This window comes from Trichosurus vulpecula, chromosome X (genome assembly GCF_011100635.1).
Source record: "Trichosurus vulpecula isolate mTriVul1 chromosome X, mTriVul1.pri, whole genome shotgun sequence".
Taxonomy (NCBI): Eukaryota; Metazoa; Chordata; class Mammalia; order Diprotodontia; family Phalangeridae; genus Trichosurus; species Trichosurus vulpecula.
In genome coordinates this window covers 13,953,925-13,977,670 of record NC_050582.1, presented here as the reverse complement: position 1 = coordinate 13,977,670, position 23,746 = coordinate 13,953,925, and the positions used below count along the sequence as shown (strand labels likewise).

General features: G+C 40.6%; 2 protein-coding genes across 2 annotated transcripts in view; both read left to right on the top strand.

Annotated features, from left to right (window-relative positions):
- The window catches only part of LOC118832709 (protocadherin-11 X-linked-like), a 523,359-nt gene that overhangs the window by 371,510 nt on the left and 128,103 nt on the right, over positions 1–23,746 (top strand). The window contains exon 8 of the mRNA XM_036740037.1: positions 22,210–22,233. Coding sequence (XP_036595932.1) covers positions 22,210–22,233 — 24 coding nt within the window. The remainder of the gene's footprint in view (positions 1–22,209; positions 22,234–23,746) is intronic.
- LOC118832839 (nucleoside diphosphate kinase B-like) lies at positions 4,228–4,602 on the top strand. The gene has a single exon (XM_036740211.1). The coding sequence runs from the start codon at positions 4,228–4,230 to the stop codon at positions 4,600–4,602; it is 375 nt and encodes a 124-aa protein (XP_036596106.1).

Here is a 23,746-nt window from a genome sequence, read left to right as displayed (position 1 = left end):
CAAAAGTTTAAAAGTCTCATCCAGTAGAGTACCAACCTGACGATTCAGGAGGATGTTGCGAATCACATGGGATAAAATTTCCCTGGGTGGGTAGAAATGGGGAGTCACAAACTCTCCGAGGGCCTGGATGGTGGCCTCTGGGAAACGGGCTTCAATGGTGTTGATTACTATCTGCACACTGTCTGGGGGAATCTGCTCAGACTTTTGGTCATCGCTCCCTCTGTCCTCGCTGCTGTCAAAATGGACCTGGGGGAAGTTTCCTAGCACACAGGGCCCTGCGGTTATTTGGCTGAAGTTGCTGCTATTTGAAGAGATAGAAGCCACATCTGAGGCATGGTGGAAACTTTCAAAGGAGCTCACCTGTCTGCCGAAGGTGGTGGTGCTGACTTCCCTCAGGCTGTGAGAATTACTGCAGCCAGGTTCGGGGGACAAGTAGCCCTGCCATTCCTGGCTGGAAGCCACATTGTCACGCGCCTGCTTCTCTGCGATCATAGCCATTTTTTCAAGCACGGGTATCACCTCCCCATCGTCGAAGACGTCAAAATCTGAAGTAGAAGAAGGTAGTAAGTCCAAATCTGAGATTTTCCTATCAGGCAGCAGGGGCCTTCTACTAGTGAACCCGGGAGAGGTAGTTTCAGTCACACTGCCCTCATCTGTCAGATCAATCACAGCCATCATACCTGGGTCATCTGTTAAGTCGATGAATTCCGAAGGCCTCTGGGTCCCGGGTACCGAGTTTGCCCCTGAGCTTGTCGAGGGTAGCGACAGCCACATCGCCGACAGTGAATTCGAGGATGCTGGCGCCCGCTGTGATGCCGCCAAGGCTGGTGAGGTGGAACTCGGGCCATAGCTAGGGCCCGGATTCGCATACATGGCCTGGGATTGGCGCCAGAGTGTGGCGCCATGACTCGACTCAGATTCAGTGTCGCTGTCATCTGAGATTACTATGGGATCCCCCATAGTCTTGAGGTGAGCCAAGAGGCTAGACAACAGACTTGACCGCAACTCAAGAGTCCAGGAAGAAGTTCCGGCCTCCGCCACAGGCAGGGAGTCTGGCTCTCCCGCCCGCAGGCAACGATAATGGCGCTCCCGCCCAGAGTCAACAAAGGCTTTGTTGCTACGCGCCAAGGCGGCAGCGGATCTGATTGGCCGCTGCGTTTGGTTTGGCCCCGCCCACCGTGACAGAACAATAGGTCTCATTGGCCTTTGGATTCGGCTTGGCCCCGCCCACCGCGGTAGAACAGTAAGTCCGATTGGCCTTTGGATTCGGCTTGACGTCACCACACCTTGACTGAGAAATAGATCTGATTGGCTCTTTGGATCCGGTTCCCTGCCCCCATCTCACCCAGTTTGCCACCCTCAGTCCACACCCCACCCACTCACATCCCCTCCCCCCAGGCAGCTGCACCTTCATTAGAAAACATATAGGGAGTCAGGAGGACCTGAGTTCAAATGTGACCTCAGACACTTGACACATTTACCACCTAGAAAAAAAAACAGCAGAAAAGAAAAAAAAAAAGAAAACAGATAGGATTGGCCTGATGAAGATAAGGCCTTAGGTCTAACACTTTGAAGGACCCAAAAGAGGTGCCTGTCCTCTGCCTGGCACAGCCTTGGATGGAGATAGGGGTATAGAGCTTAAATCATCCCATAGTTTTTGATTATTTGAATCAGAAATTGAATCCGGCTTTTAACAACCATAAAATAATCCAAACTAAGAAGAAGCTAGGTGGCTCAGTGGATAGAGTACTGAGTCTTGAATCAGAAACCTGTGTTCAAATTGAGCCTCAAGCACTTATTTTACCCCTGGACAAGTCACTTCAACTTCTGTCTGCCTCATTTTCCTTAACTGTAAGATGAGGATCATAATAGCACTTACCACACAGAGTTGTAAGGATTGAATGAAATAATATCTATAAAGCTCCTAGCCTTGCAAAGGTGGCTAGATAGCTCAGTAGATAGAGCAGGGGGCTTGAAATCAGGAAGACTTGAGTTCAGATCCTGCCTCAGGCACTAGTTTTGTGACCCTGGGCAAGTCACCTAACCTTATTTGCCTCAGTTTCTCACCTATAAGGTGAGCTGGAAAAGGAAATGGCAAAGCACTGTAGTATCTTTGCCAAAATTTTAGATTTGGTGGGGCCCTTAGATTTTGGGGAGGGGGGGGAAGTTCTAAGTAGAGAAATGCCTCAGAATCATTCATCTTTAAGGTAAAGGATAGGTAGAAACTACTCCATGCCACAATGGATTCCAAGTCACAGGTTCCAGGTTCTAATTCTACCTCTGAAACCTTAAGCTTGGGGCTTGAATTCTCTGGGCCTCAGTTTCTTCATCTGTAAAATCTGTTTACCTCTCTAGTCATTTGACCCATGTTGTGTACACATCATTTTCCAACAGCACCTTGCCCACTCCTAACTATTGAATATAGATTTGCTTGCAGGCATTTATACTCTTTCCTATAGACTGATTGTTTAATCTTCTTTTAAGTACCGAGGAGTGTTCCTTTGAGGGCCATCCTTGTGCCCCTTCAGGCCAACATCCTGTGCTTACTTTGCTTGCCAAAGTATAAATACTCACAAGGGGAAAAGTCCCTCTACAGCGTGTCTGTAGGTCAAGGGATCTGTGAATGCTCCCTCACCTCCATCTCAAAGGAGACCCCTATAACTAAGAAGCCTTCTCTGAGCTCAGCTTTTATTCTCTGAGTAACCTTGGGCTAGCAGGCCCTCTACTTTTCCTCAGTCTCCTCTTCTGTAAAATGTGGGAGTTAGGTTTGCTAAGTGATAATATTATTACTAATAATACCAATTATGTACCACTTTAAGGCTTACACAGCTCTGATATGTATAATCTCATTTGAGATCCTCTTCAGCTCTAAATCTGGGCTCCGAAGGCCTTAACCAACTTTCTCAGTATTTTCACTGCACTTACCAAGAAATGTTTATCAAACATCCCCTTGTATGCAGCATAATCCTGGTATGATACTAATCAGTCAGATACAGTCTTTGTTGTCATAGGCCTGACAGCCTAAGGTAGACAGTATTGTTAGAGAGTGAGAGTGACTTGTGTGTGTAGGATGGAGGAGCCCAAAGGAACGGAAGCCAGAAGAAGCCAGCAGCTCCCTTGTGATGGAGCAAGGGCCCATGGATAATGCTGTATTTTCAAGAGCTATTTGTCTAATGTATGAATTCTAACAGAGTACACTAACAACCGAGCAGGAGGCCCACAACACAGTTGACATAATGCATTGAGTAAAGTGGGGAATAGGTTAGCAAAGAACTCCAGTCACAAATGTGCTTTGAAAAGAGTAAAGGGGTGGTATGAAATCTAGGAGAGCTAAGGGAAGTAAGTCAAGGTAAGCTGATAAGAGGCTTGTAAAAATAGCAGATAAGCTGAAATGGACAACTTTGACTTGGTTGTTGAGTCAGTTCAGTTGTGTCTGACTCATGACCCCATTTGGAGTTTTCTTGGCTAAAATACTGGAGTGGTTTGTCATATCCTTCTCCAGTCCATTGTACAAATGAGGAAAATGAGGCAAACAGGGTGAAGTGTCTTGCCCAGTGTCATACAACTAGTAAATGTCTGAGGTCAAATTTGAACTCAGGTCTTCCTACTCAAAGCCTGACATTCTATCCACTGTGCCACCTATACAGGTGGTAGGGAAATGGTAAAGTGGGAGAAATTTGATCATGATTGTAGTGGTAGAAGGAATTCCAAGTAAGGAAACTCCCTCTAGTAATGCAAGTCACCACCTTCTCCACCATGTTGAGTTTTGGTAAGTTGTCAACACTGATAATTGAAGTGATTTTCCCAGGTCAGAGAGCCAGAGTATGTCAAAGGCAGGATTTCCTTGCTTTGGGGCCAGTTCTCTGTCTACCAAGCCCCTCTGCCCTTCATATCACTGATGAGTCTGGTATCCAAAACATACAAATAATTGACAAAAATATCTTAACACCAGTAGTCATGTCCTCTTACATGAATGGTCAAAGAGAACAGTATATATGAGAACTATCACAATATAAATGAAAGGTTCACTAGAAGGAATTTGAGCTCAGAAAAACAAAGGTGAACAAGGAAGGTCCCAGACGAGAGCTAATGAAGCAGAGGAGCAACGGACTCCCAGGACACAGCATTGCACAAATTATCAGAAGCAGTCTCCTTGGGCTCAGCCGTCACCTCCGCTGCAGCCACAGCCACCCATTTCTGCTGCTCCAGCCTGTGCTTCCCTGGACCATGGCCAATACCAAGCACACCTTCATTGCCATCAAGCCCAATAGCGTCCAGCAGGGCCTGGTCAGGGATATCATCAAACGTTTTGAGCAGAAGGGATCCCACCTCGTGGGCATGAAGTTCCTTAGGTCCTCAGAGGAGCATTTGAAACAGCACTATGTTGACCTGAAAGACAGGCCATTTTTCCCTGGGCTTGTGAAATATATGAACTTGGGGCCTGTTGTGGCTTGGGAGGGCATGAATGTGGTAAAGACAGGCAGAGTGATGCTAGCAGAGACCAAACCAGCTGATTCCAAGCAAGGCACCATTTGTGGGAACTTCTGCATTCAAGTAAGCAGTGATTCTGTAAAAAGTGCCCAGAAGGAGATGAGCCTGTGATCTGTGATAAGTCTTGTTCTCATGACTGGGTCTATGAATAAGGATTTTTAAAGTGAATATAGAGTGGATGTACTCCTTTTAGTAGCTGTTGTATGTGTGTGTAAGTCTTTATCACTGAGTGTGAGTGTGTTAGTGTCTGTGGGTGTGTGTGGGTGGGTGTGTGTATGTCTCCATCCCTGAATACATTTCATGCCAGGGGATTGAAAGGAATAGGAACCATCATTCTCTAAAACAGCCCTATAATCCTGTTCAATAAAGCCTTGGAAATAAGGGGCAAAAAAAGAAGCAGTCTTGGTATCATGCTTTGTTTTGTAACAAGGGAAAGTTTAATGGGAAGGGAAGATGAGAATTCAGCATCTGTGCCCCCAAGCCAAAGTCACCTTTTGTAAGGCACTGCCATCCTTTTGGACTTCCTCATTCATAGTCCAATAGCTGAATCTAGCCTGCACCTGTCCTCGCCTAGCCATGCCTCATCTTGCTGACTCTACCTGCCCAACAGCTTCTTCACTGTTCACCCAGCCAACACTTTAATTCTTGCCTAGACTTTACAGCAACTTCCTAATCTCCCCTTTATGATCTGTCCTCCACACAGCTGCCAAAACAGTTTTGAGCCAGCTATGTAGCACCACAGTGTATCGAGCACTAGGAAGACCTGAGTTCAAATCCTGCCTTAGACACTTACTAGCTGTGTGTCCCTGGGCAGGTCATGTCCCCATTATCTGCCTCAGTTTCTTCATCTATATATATAGTTGTTATGAGTATCACATGAAATAATCTTTGTAAAGATCTGAACACAGTGTCTCTTGCACATGGTGAGTGCTATATAAATATTAACTATTTTTAGCTATTATTATTTTGCTTAAGTACAAACTGAGATGTGTTCCCTGCTCAATAAACTTTGGGTCAAACGAAGATAAGCCCCTCTGTTTGCTTTCCAAAGCCCTCCCTTTCAGACCTCATTCAGTGCTCACGCTCCCCACATATAACGCTCCATCTGTTCTCCACGCCTTTGCACTCACCATTCCTTATGCCTAGCATGCACTTCCCACTCAGCCCTGTCTCATGGAGTACCTTACTTCCTGTAAGACTCAGACTAAGTTCTGCCTTCTTTGCCAGGCACGGAACACCAGGCCTGGAGTCAGAAAGACCAGAAGTCAAATTTGGCTTCAGACACTTATTAGCCGTATGACCCTGGGCAAGTCTTTTAACTCTGTTGCCTCAATGTCCTCAACTGTAAAGCTGGGGAAATAGCAGCATTTTGTCTGTAGGGTTGTTGTAAGGATCAAATGAGATAATAATTGTAAAAAGCACTGTAGGTGCTCTATAAATGCTTATTTCTCTTCCCTTCTCTCCTTCCCAAGCCTTATTTGACCTTCACAATTGCTAGTTCCTTTCTTCCCTGAACTACCTGGTATTGATTTCTGTACCCTTTCTGTCTTCACTGTCCATATGCTGGATATAATGTGAGCTGCGTGAGAGTAGGAGCCCCTTCATTTTTGTCTTTCTGATCCAGGGCCTAGCACAATGCCTAGTACACAGAGGCATTTAATAAATGCTTGCTTGAAATGTCTGGAATACAGAAACAAAAGAAAACTACTAGGAATACAATTTTTCAAAAAGGCAAAAGAAAAGCTATATGGTCTTGGGAACTGGTAAATATTCTAATGTGCTCATCCTTACTTTTCTAAAATTCAAAACATTTTATTGATACATTTTGTTTTAACTTAAGCACCATTTCTCTACAAACAGCCAAACATCTCCCCTCACCCAGAATACATTTCTCTATACCAGTAAAGTAAAACCTCATAATAGAGTGATTGCAAGTGATGGTACAACGTTTTCAACTTTTGTGGTTTGATTTTCAGGAAGGGAAGACGAGTGTTTTGACTGTGATAATATGGTACCAACATTGTCCGTTATGTTTGATTGGAATTTTGTTGCCTTTTGAACAGGTTTTCTTTATTTCATTTATTTCATAGTCATTGTGTAAGTTGTGCTTTCATGACATCATTCCCTCTGCAGATAGATGCATCTCCAATCTCAGTCCCTCACCTGAGCTCCAGTCATATACCTTCAAGAGCTGTCCAGATTTTTCTGTGTGATGTCACAGTATCACTTCCAATTGCACATGTCTCTAACTCGGCCCATCATGTTCCCCTCTAAAATCAATCACATCCTCGACTTTCCATCTTTTCATCAGTTGTACCACTATCTATCCAGTTATCAAATATTCTTCCTTCTCCTTCATTCCCTGTCAGTCACCAAAAAGTGAAATGCATTCTTTACAGTCTCTCGGTCCTTGTACATCCCTCCTTTCCCAAATGCATCCAGACATCTTCATCTGTCAACTCACACTTTGATTGTTTTAGCAGTCTGCTAACTGGCTTTCCTGCTTCTGGGCTCTCACCTTTCCAATCTCTCTCTATACCCAGCCACCTAATTAGTACTCTCAACACACTGCTTTCACTTTGCTACCACATTTTGAGGTGACATCTCATTACCTCCTCTGGTCTGCAGGATAACGACGAGCATGTTACTGAAGGGCTGCCAAAACCTGTTCCCGCCCTGAGTGTCTCCCCCATCTCCTAGGATGACTTAGTACAAGGATTTACAACTATCCAATGGGAACCTTGTGTTCCAACTAGGCCGGCCTCCTCACCACTCTCCAAATACACAATTCTCAGAGCCTTTTCTTACTCTATGTTCCCCATGCCTGGAATATCTTCTTTCCACTTTAAGTCTATCCCAAATCATCTTTTCTACCTGCCTGTCACAATGATTCCAGTTACCAGTGGTCCCTCCATGCCCTAGGCTGCATCCTACAGCCCTCCTTATCTGAGTCACTCATTTTTGCATTTTATTATGTAATACCATATTTTTTGTTTAACAGCTTAATATCTGTATGTTTTATCTCCATGATGAGATTGTAACTTCTCCAAAGTAGAGACCATGTCTGCCACATCATGTAGCCAAATGATGGACACATAAATATTTGCTGAACTGAACTAACTTGAAGTTACTCTAGGGCTTCAAGTAAAGGGGTGGCCTGCACAGGTACTCCTGGAGCTTCACATGAAGTGCGCCGAAACGTGCTGAGTGACTTACCTGAGTATCCGGAATCTTGAGGTCAGTATGCGTGTCTTTGTTATGATGGCACGCCCGCAGACCTCAACAGTTCCTGGTTCTCCAGAAAGTGACAGAAGAACACTGTTCAGGTAGGACCATGAGAACAAGCTCCCTACTCCCCTCCTAGACGCACATTTTGCTATTTAGTTGCAGGTGCACTCCCAAGATATGGAAAGAACATTTGGCCAAAGTTTCCTGGGAAAGACCCTGGACGTGAACTCAGAAGACTTGGGTTTGAGTCCCTAGACAACTATTTATTACCTGTGTGACCTTAAACAAATTATTTAAGTTCTTTGAGCTCCACTTTTCTTATCTGTGAAATGAGACTAATTAGACTTGCCTTATATGTCTCCTGGGACTGATGTGAGGAACATTTGACATATTTAAAGTGCTTTCAAAACACAATGGTGGGGTAGAAAAAGCATTTGGCTAGGATTTCTGAAACTCGAATCTGAGCTTCAGCTTCGCCACTAGCTGGATATGACGACTGCGCAGGGGGAGAGGGGGTGCCACAGTGCACAGAACACTAGGCCTGGACTCAGATATTTACTACCTGTATGACCCTGGGCAAGTCATTTACCCTCTGCTGGCCTCAGTTTCCTCATGTGTAAAATGGGAATAGTAATAATAGCCTCTACCTCCTGGGATTGTCATGAGGGTCAAATGAGATATTTGCCATATAGTAGGTGCTTAATAAATGTTTGTTTCCTTACCCCCACCCCCCATAGTTGTGCGGGTGTGGGTACATCACTTTGCCTCTCTACACCACTGTTTCCTTGTGTGTCAAATGGAGGAATTGGACCTTACATGATCTAGAATGTTCTTTCCTGCCTGAAAACAGAATTTATTCTACCATGAAGTACTTCATGAATGTCTCTCATTGTTGTCCTTGGAGAGAGCTGGAGGTGAAGCTCAGGAGATCTGACTCTAACCCTCATTGTCTGTGCTAATCATTTGACATTTAGTAATTACTATCTTCCCTTTGCCCAGATTTTATCTCCCTGATTGGATTAGAAACTCAAAGAGAGGGAAAGAAGCTTACCCTTCTTTGTGCCCTCTAAAGCATCCAGTGTGCGGTGCCAGGCAGTCATATGTGCTGACTCTTTTTGGTTGATTGAATAGTCAGAGCCCCAGATGGCCAACCCTGAGTAGGGAAGATGAGCTGGAGAGGAAGAAAGAGAGATAGGGGTTCTGTGCTGAGGACATACAAGGAGTGGAAAAGCTGCAATGTACTAAAAAGGACTTTGCGAGCTCCTCACTACAGAGGTTGGGCCAGTAGGGGATTGCCCGAGGTGATGTCCTAAAGAAAATCAGGGATGTTAGTTTTGCCAAGAGGAGTTTAGAGTCAGGATGGAAAGGACCAGAAAGTTATGCTCTCTGTCAAACTGCTCTCCATCAGCAACTGGATAGACACTCTTTGGGTGTCTCTGACCTGCGGAACACAGAAAGGTAATGAAGACACAGTCATCCACTCACGGAGATGAAAATCTGATCAGGGACATGATGACTAGAACACGTCTGATCCCTAAGTGAGAGGCAAACTCAGCGCTGGGGAGGGCTGAGGAAGAGACCCCCCAAACTGAACAATTCACAGAGACTTGGCTAGTTGTTCTCCAAGAAAGAACAAAAGAGAATGCTATGACTAGAAAACCACATTTTGTCTGAAATGAATTTGCTATTAGTATTTTCCTGAAATCCGTGACCCAGCCAGCCAGTTAGTGTTAGTCAAAGCCAGGATTTGGAGGAGGGGGAAAGGGAGCCTGAAGAGGGGAATGCAATCATGAACTAATCTGAAAAGGGAATGATTTTGCAACTTTATAGCATCTAGTATTATTAAAACTTAAGCTATAAAATGGACAATAAAGATTTATATTGGCCGACAGTTAATGTTCAAAATAGAGGACCCTAAGAACATTCTTTAGTACTAGATAGGAATTTCAATAAAGAAATGAGCTGCCCCTAAATACTGAAATACCAACTTGAAAAAATATGATAATATAAATATGATATGTATGTACATCCATAAAGTTAGCTAGCTATGGGTCTAGTCTGTTCCTGTCTATAATCTATTACTGCCATCTCAAGGTCAGAAATTTAGATGGGCATTCTTTTTCCCTTACAACTTTTCTTTGAAAAAAAAATAGCACTTCTTTTATAACTCAGTGTTCACTCACTTTTGTGATGGTGCAAAATTATATTTTCAATAATTGTTTTTGTGAATCCCATGGAGAGTTAAATTATACCCTTATGGTAGAAGTGTACAAAAGCAAAGACATTCCTTTAAAAGCCACTCAGCCCTCTGGTTCTCCTCCCTCAGAATCCATAGTGACTCAGTGCTTTCAGTGTGAGTGACCCTTCCAGGATCACAGATTGTGCAGCTCTGTGCCTGCCCATCCTGTACCTGTCTTGTCCATTTCTACTTATTCATTCTTCCGAAGCAGCAGGGAGGCCCCCTTGGACTAAGCATTTCCCACCTCTGGATCGCAGTCTCCTCATTTGTAAAACAAAAAGGTTGGACTAAGATCTCCCCAGAGGGCTGAGATGGTGGATCTGCTATTGACTTCTCCCTTCCTTATAATGGCTCCCATTTGTTTACCACTTTGAGGCTCACAGACACTTTACAAACAGTATATCATTGGATCCTCACAACAACCCTGTGAATTAGGTGCAATGACTACTCCCTTTATACAGATGAGGAAATCAAGGCTCTGAGTAGTTAAGTGTCAAGGGTCACACCAGTAAGCACCTGAGGTGGGAGCCAAACCCAAATTTGCCTCAGGCCACAATGCCACACTGCCTTTCTGCCGTTCAGTTTAACCAGTTATAGAAACTGACTATTAGCAGAGCCGTAATGACCAATGTCACATAGACTAACTGGAATGCTTCATCCAAAGAGAGAGATGACAACCCGCACACACTTTCTCAGCTTGTGTTCCTGTTGTCCATGCCCTCTTAGATACTCTCTACAGAGGGCTGGCCCAGAAGGGCTGGGGACCTTCCCCTAGATCACTGCACATTGCTAGTATGGGTACCAGTGGCACACATGCCCAGGGTCGCCATTGGTCAGCTCCATAGCCCAGCACCTTTTCTTGTCATATGGTTTTTGATAATATGCTTTATGCTGCTTTTCCAAATCTTTATTTGCTTTATGAAGGAGAAACCTATGAGCTTCCTTTACCTTTAACTGATATACAGGGTGTCCCTAAAGTCTGGACACATGGGGAAATTCATGGCATTGAAGAATTGTTGCATCAAGTTCACGTGAATCTTGCAAAGCATGTCAACCTTTGCATCACAAATGATGGAAAACATATTGAAGATGAATATTCCAATTAAATAAAATGTGGTTAAAAATTTCATTCATTTCATTTCTTGAAAATATTCATTTTTGCCTTGTGTCCAGACTTTAGGAACGCCCTATGCTATGCTTTAAAGTTCACAGAGCACTTCACATCTATTATCTCATTTATAGCTAAAAATATCAAAGGGAATGTGACTCATTTCCTCCCGTAGTATGTCCATTGTGGCCATAGACAAAAATCTCACAGATGATGAAAACTGATGGTTTAGTTTTATTTTCTTTGCTGGATGTCTTTTGGGAAGTTATGTTGGGCCTCTCAAGCATACCATTTTACCAGCAATGATGCAGTTAGAAAGAATCCTGGGCTGAGATGAAGGACATGTGGCAGAGTCCTGCCTCAGTCATTGAGAAGCAGTAGCATCTCTACTAAATCACCCTAACATCCCAGAGATTTAACTTCCTCTGAAATCCCTGCCTTGCCTGCCTCACAAGCTGAGGCTTTGGGAGAGGCTTCAATGAGAGAAAAATACCTGAAAGTAGAAGGGAATCACAAACAGCTGTGTAAATATCAGCAATTAGTATTCCATTGAATTGTGTAGAGGTGCCTTTTTAAAATGTATTTTATGGGGGAGGGAGGGCGGAGCCAAGATGGCCGCTGCAAAGCAGGGACTTTCCTAAAGCTGTCCCCCAGGACCCTCCAAACACCTATAAAAAATGGCTCTGAACAAATTTTACAACTTCAGAACCCATGAAACAGAGAGGGAAGCAGGCTCCAGCCCAGGACAGCCTGGAAGGTTGCTGGTTAAGGTCTATTGCATGGAGCTGGAAGCAGAGTGGAGCCTAGCCCAGTGTGGGCTGCACCCAGACCAACCAGATAGGGAGGCAGGTAGAACAGGCCTTAGTGTGCTGAATCAGCGAGCTGTGGCAGTTACCAGACTTCTCAACCCACAAACACCAAAGACAACAGAGCAGGTTAGTAGGAAAAAACTGCTAGAATGGAGTGAAAGGAGTTCACAGCCGGCCACCTGGGGCGGGGAGAGGTGGTGCAGCTATGAGGCTACTTACAGAGCTACAGCTTCAGTTGCTTCCTGCCCCAGGCCCACCTGGTGGGAGGAATTAAGTGGCAGATCAGAGCAGGTGTGCAGAAACTGCCTAGATCTGAGTCAAGGGTCTGGGTTGGCGGTTCTTGAGGGAGGAGGAGCACTGGTGTGGCACAGCTTGCTGTATAGAAATAGCTCTGAAAACAACAGTGCAGCCCCTCAAGCTTGGAACAAAGTACTCTCTACTCTACAAGCAGTCATACCCCAACGAAAAACTCAAGGGTCAAGTAGTTGGCCGGGAATATGGCCAGGCAGCAAAAACAGACTCAAATTCAGACTCAGAGTTTGGAATCTTTCTTTACTGACAAAGAAGACCAAAACATATAGACAGAAGAAGTCAACAAAGTCAAAGAACCTACATCAAAAGCCTCCAAGAACAACATGAACTGTCCTCAGGCCATGGAAGGGCTCAAAAAGGATTTGGAAAAGCAAGTTAGAGAAGTAGAAGAAGAATTGGGAAGAGGAATGAGAGTGATGTGAGAAAACCATGAAAAACAAGTCAATGACTTGCTAAAGGAGACCCAAAAAATACTGAAGAAAATAACATCTTAAAAAATAGACTAACTCAAATGGCAAAAGAGCTCCAAAAAGCCAATGAGGAGAAGAATGCCTTGAAAGGTAGAATTAGCCAAATGGAAAAGGAGGTCCAAAAGACCACTGAAGAAAATACTACCTGAAAAATTAGGTTGGAGCAAGTGGAAGCTAGTGACTTTATGAGAAATCAAGATATTATAAAACAGAACCAAAGGAATGAAAAAATGGAAGACAATGTGAACTATCTCACTGGAAAAACCACTGACCTGGAAAATAGATCCAGGAGAAATAATTTAAAAAGTATTGGACTACCTGAAAGCCATGATCAAAAAAGAGCCTATTTATCATCTTTCAAGAAATTATCAAGGAGGACTGCCCTGATATTCTAGAGCCAGAGGGTAAAATAGAAATTGAAAGAATCCACCGATCACCTCCTGAAACCGATCCCAAAAAGAAAACTCCTAGAAATATTGTCACCAAATTCCAGAGCTCCCAGATCAAGAAGAAAAGACTGCAAGCAGCCAGAAAGGAACAATTTGAGTATTGTGGAAACACAATCAAGATAACGCAAGATCTAGCACCTTCTACATTAAGGGATCGATGGGCTTGCAATATGATATTCTGGAGGTCAATGGAGCTAGGATTAAAACCAAGAATCACCTAGCCAGCAAAACTGAGTATCATGCTCCAAGGCAAAATATGGATTTTCAATAAAATAGAGGACTTCCAAGCTTTTTCAGAGAAAAGTCCAGAGATGAATAGAAAATTTGACTTTCAAACTCAAGAATCAAGAGAAGCATAAAAAGGTAATCAAGAAAGAGAAATCATAAGGGACTTACTAAAGTTGAATTATTTTGTTTATATCCCTACATGGAAAGATGGTGTGTATAATTCATGAGACCTCAATATTAGGGTAGCTGAAGGGAATATGAATATGTGTGTGTGTGTGTGTGTGTGTGTGTGTGTGTGTGTGTGTGTGTGTATAGACAGAGGGCAGAGGGTGAGTTGAATATGAAGGAATGTTATCTAAAAAAATAAAGTCAAATTAAGGTATGAGAGAGGAATATATTGAGAGAGGGAGAAAGGGAGAGATAGAATGGGGTAAATTATCTCACATAAAAGTGGCAAGAAAAAGCAGTTCTCTTGGAAGGGAAGAGGGGGCAGGTGAGGGGGAATGAGTGAATCTTGCTCTCATTGGAATTGACCTGAGGAGGGAATAACATACACACTCAATTGTGTATCTTACCCCACAGGAAAGAAGGAGAAAGGAGATAAAAAGGGTGGACAATAGAAGGGAGGGCAGATAGGGGGAGGAGGTAATCAAAAGCAAACACTTTTGAAAAGGGATAAGGTCAAGGGAGAAAATTGAATAAAGGGGGATAGGATAGGAAGGAGCAAAATATAGTTAGTCTTTTACAACATGAGTATTGTGGAAGGGTTTTGCATAATGATACGCATGTGGCCTATGTTGAATTGCTTGCCTTCTTAGGGAGGGTGGGTGGGAAGGGAAGTAGAGAGAGAATTTGGAACTCAAAGTTTTAAAAGCAGATGTTCAAAAAAAAGTTTTTACATGCAACTAGGAAATAAGATATACAGGCAATGCGGAATAGAAATCTATCTTGCCCTACAAGAAAGTAAGGGAAAGGGGAATGGAGGGGGGGTGTGGGGTGACAGAAGGGAGGGCTGACTGAGGAACGGGGCAATCAGAATATATGCCATCTTGGAGTGGGGGGGGAGGGTAGAAATGGGAAGAAAATTTGTAATTCAAACTCTTGTGGAAGTCAATGCTAAAAACTAAAAATATTAAATAAATAAATAGTAAAAAAAATAAAATATATTTTATGTGCTTGCATTTAAGCCTGTATCTAAGAGTCACGTAATTCATGAGTGGTTTTCTGTGAGATGTGACTATAAATGAATATTGTGAGCTTCCATGCGTCGAGTAGTCCTGGAATGAACATAGGGTTAGGTAAGGCCCGGTGCTGCTTAGGGATACTGAGACTTTACTTGAAAAAATTGTAGAGTATCCAAATTGTCCCCTCTTATATATCTTGGTGTCATGGTGATGCATCAGAGGGCAATGAGCTTGAGAAACCAGAAGTCAGAGGCTTGCCTTATCAGAGGCATTTGTAATCCTAGATTTCTTGGTCAAGCCTCGAATTCTTTCAAGGGCATCTTTCCCAGTAGCCCTTGAGGCTTGTCTACAATGTTTTAGTTAATTCCCATCCTCTCTGTAACCTAGTGGTCTGACTCACACGTTACAGATGTGCAGATTCAGATGCATAGGAATGGTTAGACTTGCCCCAAGATACACCGATGATTCCAGAGCCAGACTGAGTCTAGGTGAAAGATTTTTTTCTTGTGTCTCTATTATGGACAAGAACCTGTCTGAGCCCTATTTTAGCTCTTGGTGGCTTACTCTCCTAGTACAAATACACCAAATGTGATATTTATATTCCAAGCATCCACAAGAGCTATTACCTTGATTTCCTAGGCCTCCCAATCAGAAAGTACAGATGATTTCTAAGGTAAGAGTCATTTGTTTTTATTCAAGAAAACCTTTTAACTTGCCTTTGCAGTCAGTTAATCTGTCAGAGTGATAAAATAGACCTTTGTGCTCTCCTTCCTCTTCCTATGCATTTAATTCAGTTTGAAAGAGCATGCTTCCACTTTTTATTTCCTTTTCATGCTCATAGCACTGTTTTTTATGACTTGTTCTTTGTTGACTTAAAATATTTTAACTCTATATCCTCAAAAAGGATTGGTTTATCTTTAGTAGATCCCTAATGGATTTAAACCACATAGGACTTTGGCTTTCTTACTGATTTTTCCACTCCATAAACAGCTTTCCATCTGACAATTGTGATGTATTGATCATTGAAATGTGTACTTAAACGTGTCTCTGGATGTCAGACCTTGGTTCTATGTCATTCTCTTTATAATGGACAAGACCTAAGCTGGCATTCCAACTTCCTTTCCTTTTCACCTTTGACTTAGTGTTCCAAGATTCTCTGATGGTCCCAAGATCAGTGGCCTGAAGTGATTTAAAGATGTGTTTTCCTGTTGGTTCATTATCCCATTGCTTCTTCAGATGTTGAATTGTAGAGTTTGTCAGCAGCCTCAGTCATCCAGTCTCTTCTCTGCTGTACCATGACATCTGTTCACTGTCAACATTGGCAGAGGCTTAGGTGCTGTGCCTTTTTGGATTGAAGATGTTGATCATCATTCACATTACTACCACTCTGTGATCAACTGAGTGTCCTCAGTAAACCAGTCCTAGCCATTTGAGAACACATGTGATTAAATCTTCAAAAATGCATACAGACTATAATAACCACATCCAGAAAGAATATTATTGAATGTTATTGACATTCTCAGAGGCATACACATTTGACTTTGCACAATACACCTTCTATCTTGCTTCTGCATTGCAATGCATGTTACATGAATACATGCTTATGTGTTTTATAAACATTCACAGAAAACAAATTTGTTTATAGTATTTTAGTATTGTCTAACCAGCAGCCCTTCATTGAATGAATACATCCAGAGGAAAAACTGGTCATTGCTTTCAGAATTTAGTTTAACTGAATTGGTAAATTTAGCAACATATTAAGATTTTATACAGAATTTGAGTGGAATGAAATTTAGAGAAATGTTCAACCTGATGGAATTTTTGTGGTTTGAGAGGACATTGTTTAGGAGTTATTTTATTATAGAAAGGAGAAACAATATTTGAAGTTCACAGTTTCATCCAGTCTATGAAATCTATAGATTACCAAGCTTGTAATCCACATTAATATACAAGGACAAAGATACATAAGGGAACATAAAGCATTGATTTCTATTAATGAAAGAAAAGCCTCAGGTGAGTTAATAAAACCATTCTATTATAATCGTGTCCACTTTTGCTACAAGGGGATTTTAATTATCACCTCTTTTCCCCTTATCACAGCAGATATTTAATTAGCTGCTGATAGATCACATATAGTCAGTTGCAGAAGGAATAGGGAAACATTTCCAAAGTTGTTTAGTTTCAAAATAATGTCTCTGAAACATGTATTTTAAGTGAAGTGGCATGCACATGTCTAGGTATGTTTGAGATATTTTATTACTTGAGGAAATGCAGAAGTAATTGTTGATTAAGGCAGAGAATCATGTTAAATTTAAAGGGTATGCAGACGAAAATTTAACGTGTTTTAGTAGTGGACAGATTGAAATTCTCCCTGCTCAAATACATTTATTTCAAGTTCTCATCAGTGTTCTAAGTTTGATAATGATAAAAGAACATGGATTTAAAAAAAAGTATTTGTTTATGACCCTCAGCTCCCTACTGTTGTCTGAGAATGGCTTTAGCAGGAGTTTATTTTTAATCTATTGTATCTTTTCAAATACTATTACCACTGAGGACTACATTGAATATTAAAAGGTATGAAATATCTGAATGCTGTGGATTTCTTTAAAATGAGCACTTTGGCTAGGTCAAAAATGTATCTGAAAAATATCACCTTTATTGTATTTTCGATATCAAATCCCAAAAGTCATGCATGAAAGCAGTTTCTCCAGATAATGTCTCAAAGTGCTGGCAGGGTTTCAAGTGTCTGAGCTCCTTGAGCACTGGGCTCTGGACACCTTCAAGAAGCATCCATCATGGGTTCAGGGAGCCAGAGGACCCTTCCCTTCTCTTCAGATGCCTCCTCATAGGCCCTTGTTCTCTATTTTTCTCTGAGCTTCACTTTGGAATTCAGGTTATCCCATGAAAGGCTGGCCTAAAATACCTCAGAATCATATTCCATCGCATATATAATCCAACACAAGCTGCTTGAAAATGAGCATTTTGTAGATGTAGTGAAAGTTTAGAAATTTGATTAGTGAAGTTAAATATCTGAAAGCAAAAGAGTGAGGAAAATCAGTTGAGAAATTCTTGAGTGTCATTTTCTGCGGCCAGTTCCGTACCCTTTCTCAGGTTGGTTTATTCATTTGGAGAAAGGGTTACTTTTGTTCCCTTTAGGTCACCTATATAGGAAACCAGGGGAGGTATGTTCCCATGAGGCTCCTAACCGAAGTGTCCTGACCCAAAAAGAGGAGGTGTGACCTTCGACTTAAGAGAGCAAAGGCTGTGATCAGTAGTTTCTCCCAATGGTATTGTCAGTTATTTATTCTGTAAATTAGTATAAATACTTCACAGTATTAATCCGAGAAAGTCTCTCTGCTTTCCTTTCCTCCTTTGACCCTCTGCCCCATGACCTCCCTCCTTCTTCTCCTCCACCCCCAGACACACTCACTCTTCTACTGTTAGATTGTATGTGAAAAATGACTGGAAATTCTTTTTAATGAGAATCTAAGAAAGGGATGCTTATTGCCCTCAAAATGAAGCTCGTACCCCAGAACCACCATTTTGGTTTATCTGTGCTTATGCTCTAGAAGTACCTGACCTTCACACATGACTAAGGAGTCGTCATGCCTCACAGACATGAATCTTTTAGATTGCCACTGATTGCCATATGTTATACTATACCCAACCAGTACTTTGTTTCTAAAATTCTTATTCTTATCCACTAGAAAAACAGACCAAGTACGTCATAGTTCACTGTTACAAAAATCAGCCTTATTTTAACAAATAATTACAATGACTTCAGGCCTGGCGTTAGGAAGACCTGAGTTCAAATCTGGCCTCTGACACCCTGTTTGCCTCTGTTTCCTCATCTGTAAAATGAGCTGGAAAAGGAAATGGCAAACTACTCTAATACTTTTGTCAAGAAAACCTCAAAAAGGTCACAAAGAGTCAGACACAACTGAGAAACGATTGAACAACAATCATGACTTCAAATTCGTATATGTCGTTTGGATAAAATGAAACTAATTAGGCTAGCCTACACTGACTATGTCTAGACTAAATGAACAGGGAAAATTACAAATTCACTAAATGTGGCCAATGTAGGTGGCAATCTGTATAATTCAGGCTGAAGAGATACCTTTATGCCTTTTTCTTCAATACCAAATGTAGGAAGGCCAGAGCTACCATTTGCTTTTGATGCTACCCTACCTCTCTCCCCCAGCCCTCACCAGTAATTGCATGAATTCTTTATTCCTGCCCCTGGTACAGAAAGCAAAAATGGGGACTTTGGAAACTTAAAACTTCCTAGGGACTAAGGGCCACATCAAACAATCTGCTCTGCTGCAGAATGAATTTACAAACTTCAATATCACTTAGACCTCTCCATAAACAAGGCGCCCTTTCTGTTCAGTAATCATATGGGTGTGTGTAGCCTTAATGGGAGCATAGATTATGCTCAAATAGAACTCAAACTACCATTCTCTTTTCCATATTGGAGGAACAGACACGGTGCACTCTACATACATACAGTAACACTACTGCACTCTGAGTCACTAGTGTGACTTGAATTTACATCAAGAAAAATACCTATCATGTAGCCTGTTATATTTATAAGCCAGTTGTTTGTCATACTGACTTGACTCTATCCTTTGACCTTCAATGAAAGATGCATTGTGCCTCTTCATGAAAAGAAAGAAAGAAAAGAAAAGCCTATTCTGAGGTTGATTCATAATTCATTCGCATTTTATTTTACATGACATATCCAAAACTCATGGATATCATCTGGACTAGGAAAGGTACAGGGGACATTAAATCTCACAAAAGTCACAGATGAGTGGTCAAAAAGACCTATATAAAAGATCTCCCTATAATGTGACTTAGAAAAAAGATTAGATTTTCCTAATCCAGTAGGTTTTAAGAAAAGCCTAGTTTTTCCAGCACCTTTGATAATATGACATTCTTTCCTTTGAAAATACCTCCACTAAGAGTATTCACGAGAAATGTGAATGAAAAGGTGGATCGATGCCAAGTAGATCTCTGCAGCTCTTACTGATCCCTTAAAGTCACTAGAAAGATTTGCCCAGAGAATTGACCTTTGGGATTCCTGTAGCTAGTCAATTTAATTAGGAAGAAGGATCTCAACTATGTTAACTGTAGCAGTTAGGGCAAGGAGCAGGGAACCAGGAACACATGTTTGGTGAACAATTGTGATCACTGCCACACATTAGGTGCTCAATAAACATCTACTGGATCAGATCGAATTTTTTCAAGATTGCTTGAAAAATTAATTCCTCAATCTATTTGCTCTGGTCATTTCCCTGATTAACTCTGTGTACATAGATTTATAAGAAAGATTCTGAGCTTTCCTTCCTTCCTTTCCTCCATCATTCAGTGAACAAAAAGGGTGACTCATTGGTTGCCTTTGATTTAGATTATAGATCAAGGAACACAAAATTAAGTACAGACAGAAGACAGAACAGTTTACCCAGGCTATAAAGGAAATAACAGTAAACAAATATAACTTTCCTCTCATTGTTACCATGATTTCTACAGCCAAAAAATGACACCTCTCCTGTTTCTAGTTTGTTCCCCCTGTAAATTTCAGAACAGAATATAGAATGACTCAGAAAATATTCACCTTGCTGACACAGAATCTTGAATCACTTCCAGTTTACATTAATGTATAGAAATTCATTGTATATTTTTATGTTCACATATATAATATTATATAAACTATTCAATATATGTATACACACATATATGTATTAGGGAGGTACCATGGTATACTGGAAATAACACTGGACTGGAGAGTCAGGAGCCTTGGGTTCTAGTCCCAACTCCGCCACTAAGGTTACATAGTTGTTTAGTGGAAGAACTGGGATTAGAACCCAAGGAATATGTCTTCTCTGTGTCCTACAGATGTTTCTAGAACAGTACCATGGACTTAATGGATGGTTAGAAAATACAGATGATTATTATCGAGGAAACTGTATAACACTTTACAGCATTAAAAAAAGTTTGATTTTTGACTTCTGTGTGTGAGTATGTGTATATATACATATACATATACATATATATGTATATATATCATAATTATTTCTAGATATACTGCCTACATCACTCCATAATTGAACCGTCCCTTACTTATTTTTCAGTTAACAAATCTTTCTTTCCTTCCCACCTTCACTCTCCATTGGAAAAATAAAAAAGGAAAACAAAACCCTTATAACCATTAATACGTAGAGCCCTTGTAACAAATCTGCATTTTAGCCATGCCCAAAAACATCTGTGTCTCATTCTGAACTAAGTCCCTCACCTCTGCGCCTGGAGGTAGATAACATCGTGAGCCATATTTTGTAACAAAGAAAAACCTTTTTAAGCAAAAGCAACTGATAAAGTGACTGTCTGCTAATGATCTGCTCTGCTGAGTTACGAGAGGGAAATATTATTGGATTTGCAGTTACTCAGAGTTCAGTTTCCTTTCAGATAACATGAGTCCTTTGAGACCCATCTGAGTGTCAGCTACACATATACCCACAGCATTTTACATCCTTTTTTGTTGCCTTTAAACCAGAGGTTCAAGACATTTTCTAATCATCACTAGCATTCCTTTCTTCTAACCATTTCCTATTTCTTTAGTCTCACTATCTAATAATGCATTGTAAAATGTATTCAAATTAGGTTTCTCAGTGAGATTTCTAACTGATATCCAACAGGGTAGGTAGGTGGTACAATATTACCTGGAGTCAGAAAGACTCCTCTTCCTGAGCTCAAATCTGGCCACAGACACTTCCTAGCTATGTGGCCCTGCGAAAGTCACTTAACTCTGTTTGCCTCATTTCTCGTCTATAAAGTGAGCTGGAGAAGGAAATGGCAAACCGCTCCAGTATCTTTGCCAAGAAAACCCCAGATGTGGTCATGAAGAGTCAGACACGACTGAAATGACTCAAAAACAACAACAAAAATTCTGGTAGATATATGATTTAGGCTTTTATGATTATGCTAAATGGTCTTATTTCATATATTTCTTTTAAAAGTTACACTAAAACTCTGTGCATTCCTTAGAGGTGGGTAGGTACTATTATTGACTGTGCTCCCCATTTCTTCCAATAAAAATTATTTTCCTGACACCAATACAAGTTTCTATTAAAGTATAAACAAGCTACAATATTCATTTTCCTTAGATGACAGAGAATTAAAAACACCTTAGAATCTCCCCTACTTAATTTTAAATATACATGTATTCTTAATGTCTTATATGTATGTATGCGGTGGAGGAGTGTGTGTGTGTGTGTGTGTGTGTGTATGTATGTGACTACATGAATGACTAAGTAACTGATAGATTGGACTAAATTTATGGGTCAATTCAGGCAATTGATAGAGATAAATGCTATAATAATTAAATAAGTCTGTCTCAAAACAGCGATATTATATGTATAATTTTCATTATGGATGGTCCATAAGGATTAAAGACCATAATGATCAATGTATCATTATCTGGTTTTAAGAAAATATGTTTTACTGAGAATATTGAATTTTACTGAGTACCTCCACTCTCTATTAGCAATCTGTCATTGCATGCACTTTAAAGGAAGGAGGAAATGTATTGTATTGTATTTGAATTTGAAATGTGTTTGATTTTAAGAGAGTATATTATATGAAGAAAATATCTTTTCTATTGAGTTTAACTTTATGAAAATCTTTTTTAGCTTGCATTTATGGACTCAAGAAAGGTATAGTATAACCTAAACAACCACAATCATCATGCATGTAACATTTTTAAATGACTTATTGATTTCTGTTCATTTTTATCTCTTTTGATACACACACACATATATATATATACATATATGTATATATATACATATATATATACATATATATATATATATAGGTTATTCACTGAAATTTTAACTGCTTGCTTCAAAAGCTTTTTCAATCTATTTTGAATAAGATGTCATTTAACAATTATACTATTTTGGCTTGATATTCACAACACACATTTTTTCTCCCAAATATGTATGATCTTTCAGATAATCTAATTGGCTGTAGCCCATTATTAGTGGTCAGCTTACTGTAGGTACCTTTACATTCCAGAAGGAGTTCAAAGTGCATTTTCCCCTGGGGAAGGGCAGATGCACTGTTGGATTTTCTCTGCAGAGGTCTTGATGAAAAGTTTCTTAGTAGATTCTTGTTTTCTGTAATTGTGGACTTGTATTCAAGCTTGATTTGTTAGCAAGATAAATCCAAGACATATCTTCAGCAAAACAAAGCCAAATTCACTTATTTATAGACTTGTGGAAAAGGCTTAATATGTATTTCTCCTTGCCCAAATTCAAGTTAATTTTGTATATCTATATATTCAACTTTCATTCTTTATCAATAAAAGCTATATTGAGCTATACTGCAAGCAATCAGTTAAATACTTATAATTTTTACATTATAGTACAATATAAAAATATGTATTGTTTTCAGTGCTCTTAATGTATCGCAAAATATGCACTTAAGAATCATGTTTAGTTACTTCATAGCCAAAGTCACCATTTTTCTTTACTGTTTCATATTCATATGCTTTTATTTTAAACTATAGTTGGTTGCTCTGTAGCCAAATAGAAACTGCAAATATAAGAAAGGTACCTGCCTAAAGGCAGACATTGATGTGTAACTGTGAAGAAAACTTCACCTGTCAAGGCTTATTGATTTAAACATTTCATCATTATTGCAGAGGCATGTTGTTGATAGGTTGATCACCACATTTGTCTTTTTGTTGCATTACAGTCTCAGATTTCCTTCTGATAAACTGTGCCTTGATTTGGAATCCTTGTGGATGTTTCTGGCCTTCTTTTGAGTCCTGGTGGAGATGACCGTGATCTCTCCTTCATTATATAAGCTTCAGATAGTCAGTTTGTTTTGTTGACTTCAGAAACATCTGAGGATTGGTTGTATCTTTGTTTTATAGGTAGTTCCTCTGGTCTCTGATATAGCCTGTTTTCCTGTTCTGAGCGTTGCCATCTAAATGCACTTATCACCTCTCTTGCACTTATGGTCCAAGATCCAGGTGTTAGAATGGTAATGAGGATTGTGGGTAATGAGGATTGTATTCCAACACATACCATCAGCGAGTAGCTTCAGTTAGCTCCTTGCACAGATAGTTTATATTGAATGTCATGATCTTCTTCAGTGAATTTTGGCCATGCTAATTAACTTCAATTCGACATGCATTTATTGGGCACCTACTGCGTGCCA

What these genes read in the sequence shown, in the direction of transcription:
- LOC118832839 (XM_036740211.1), top strand. Translation starts at nt 4,228, where the DNA reads ATGGCCAATACCAAGCACACCTTCATTGCCATCAAGCCCAATAGCGTC.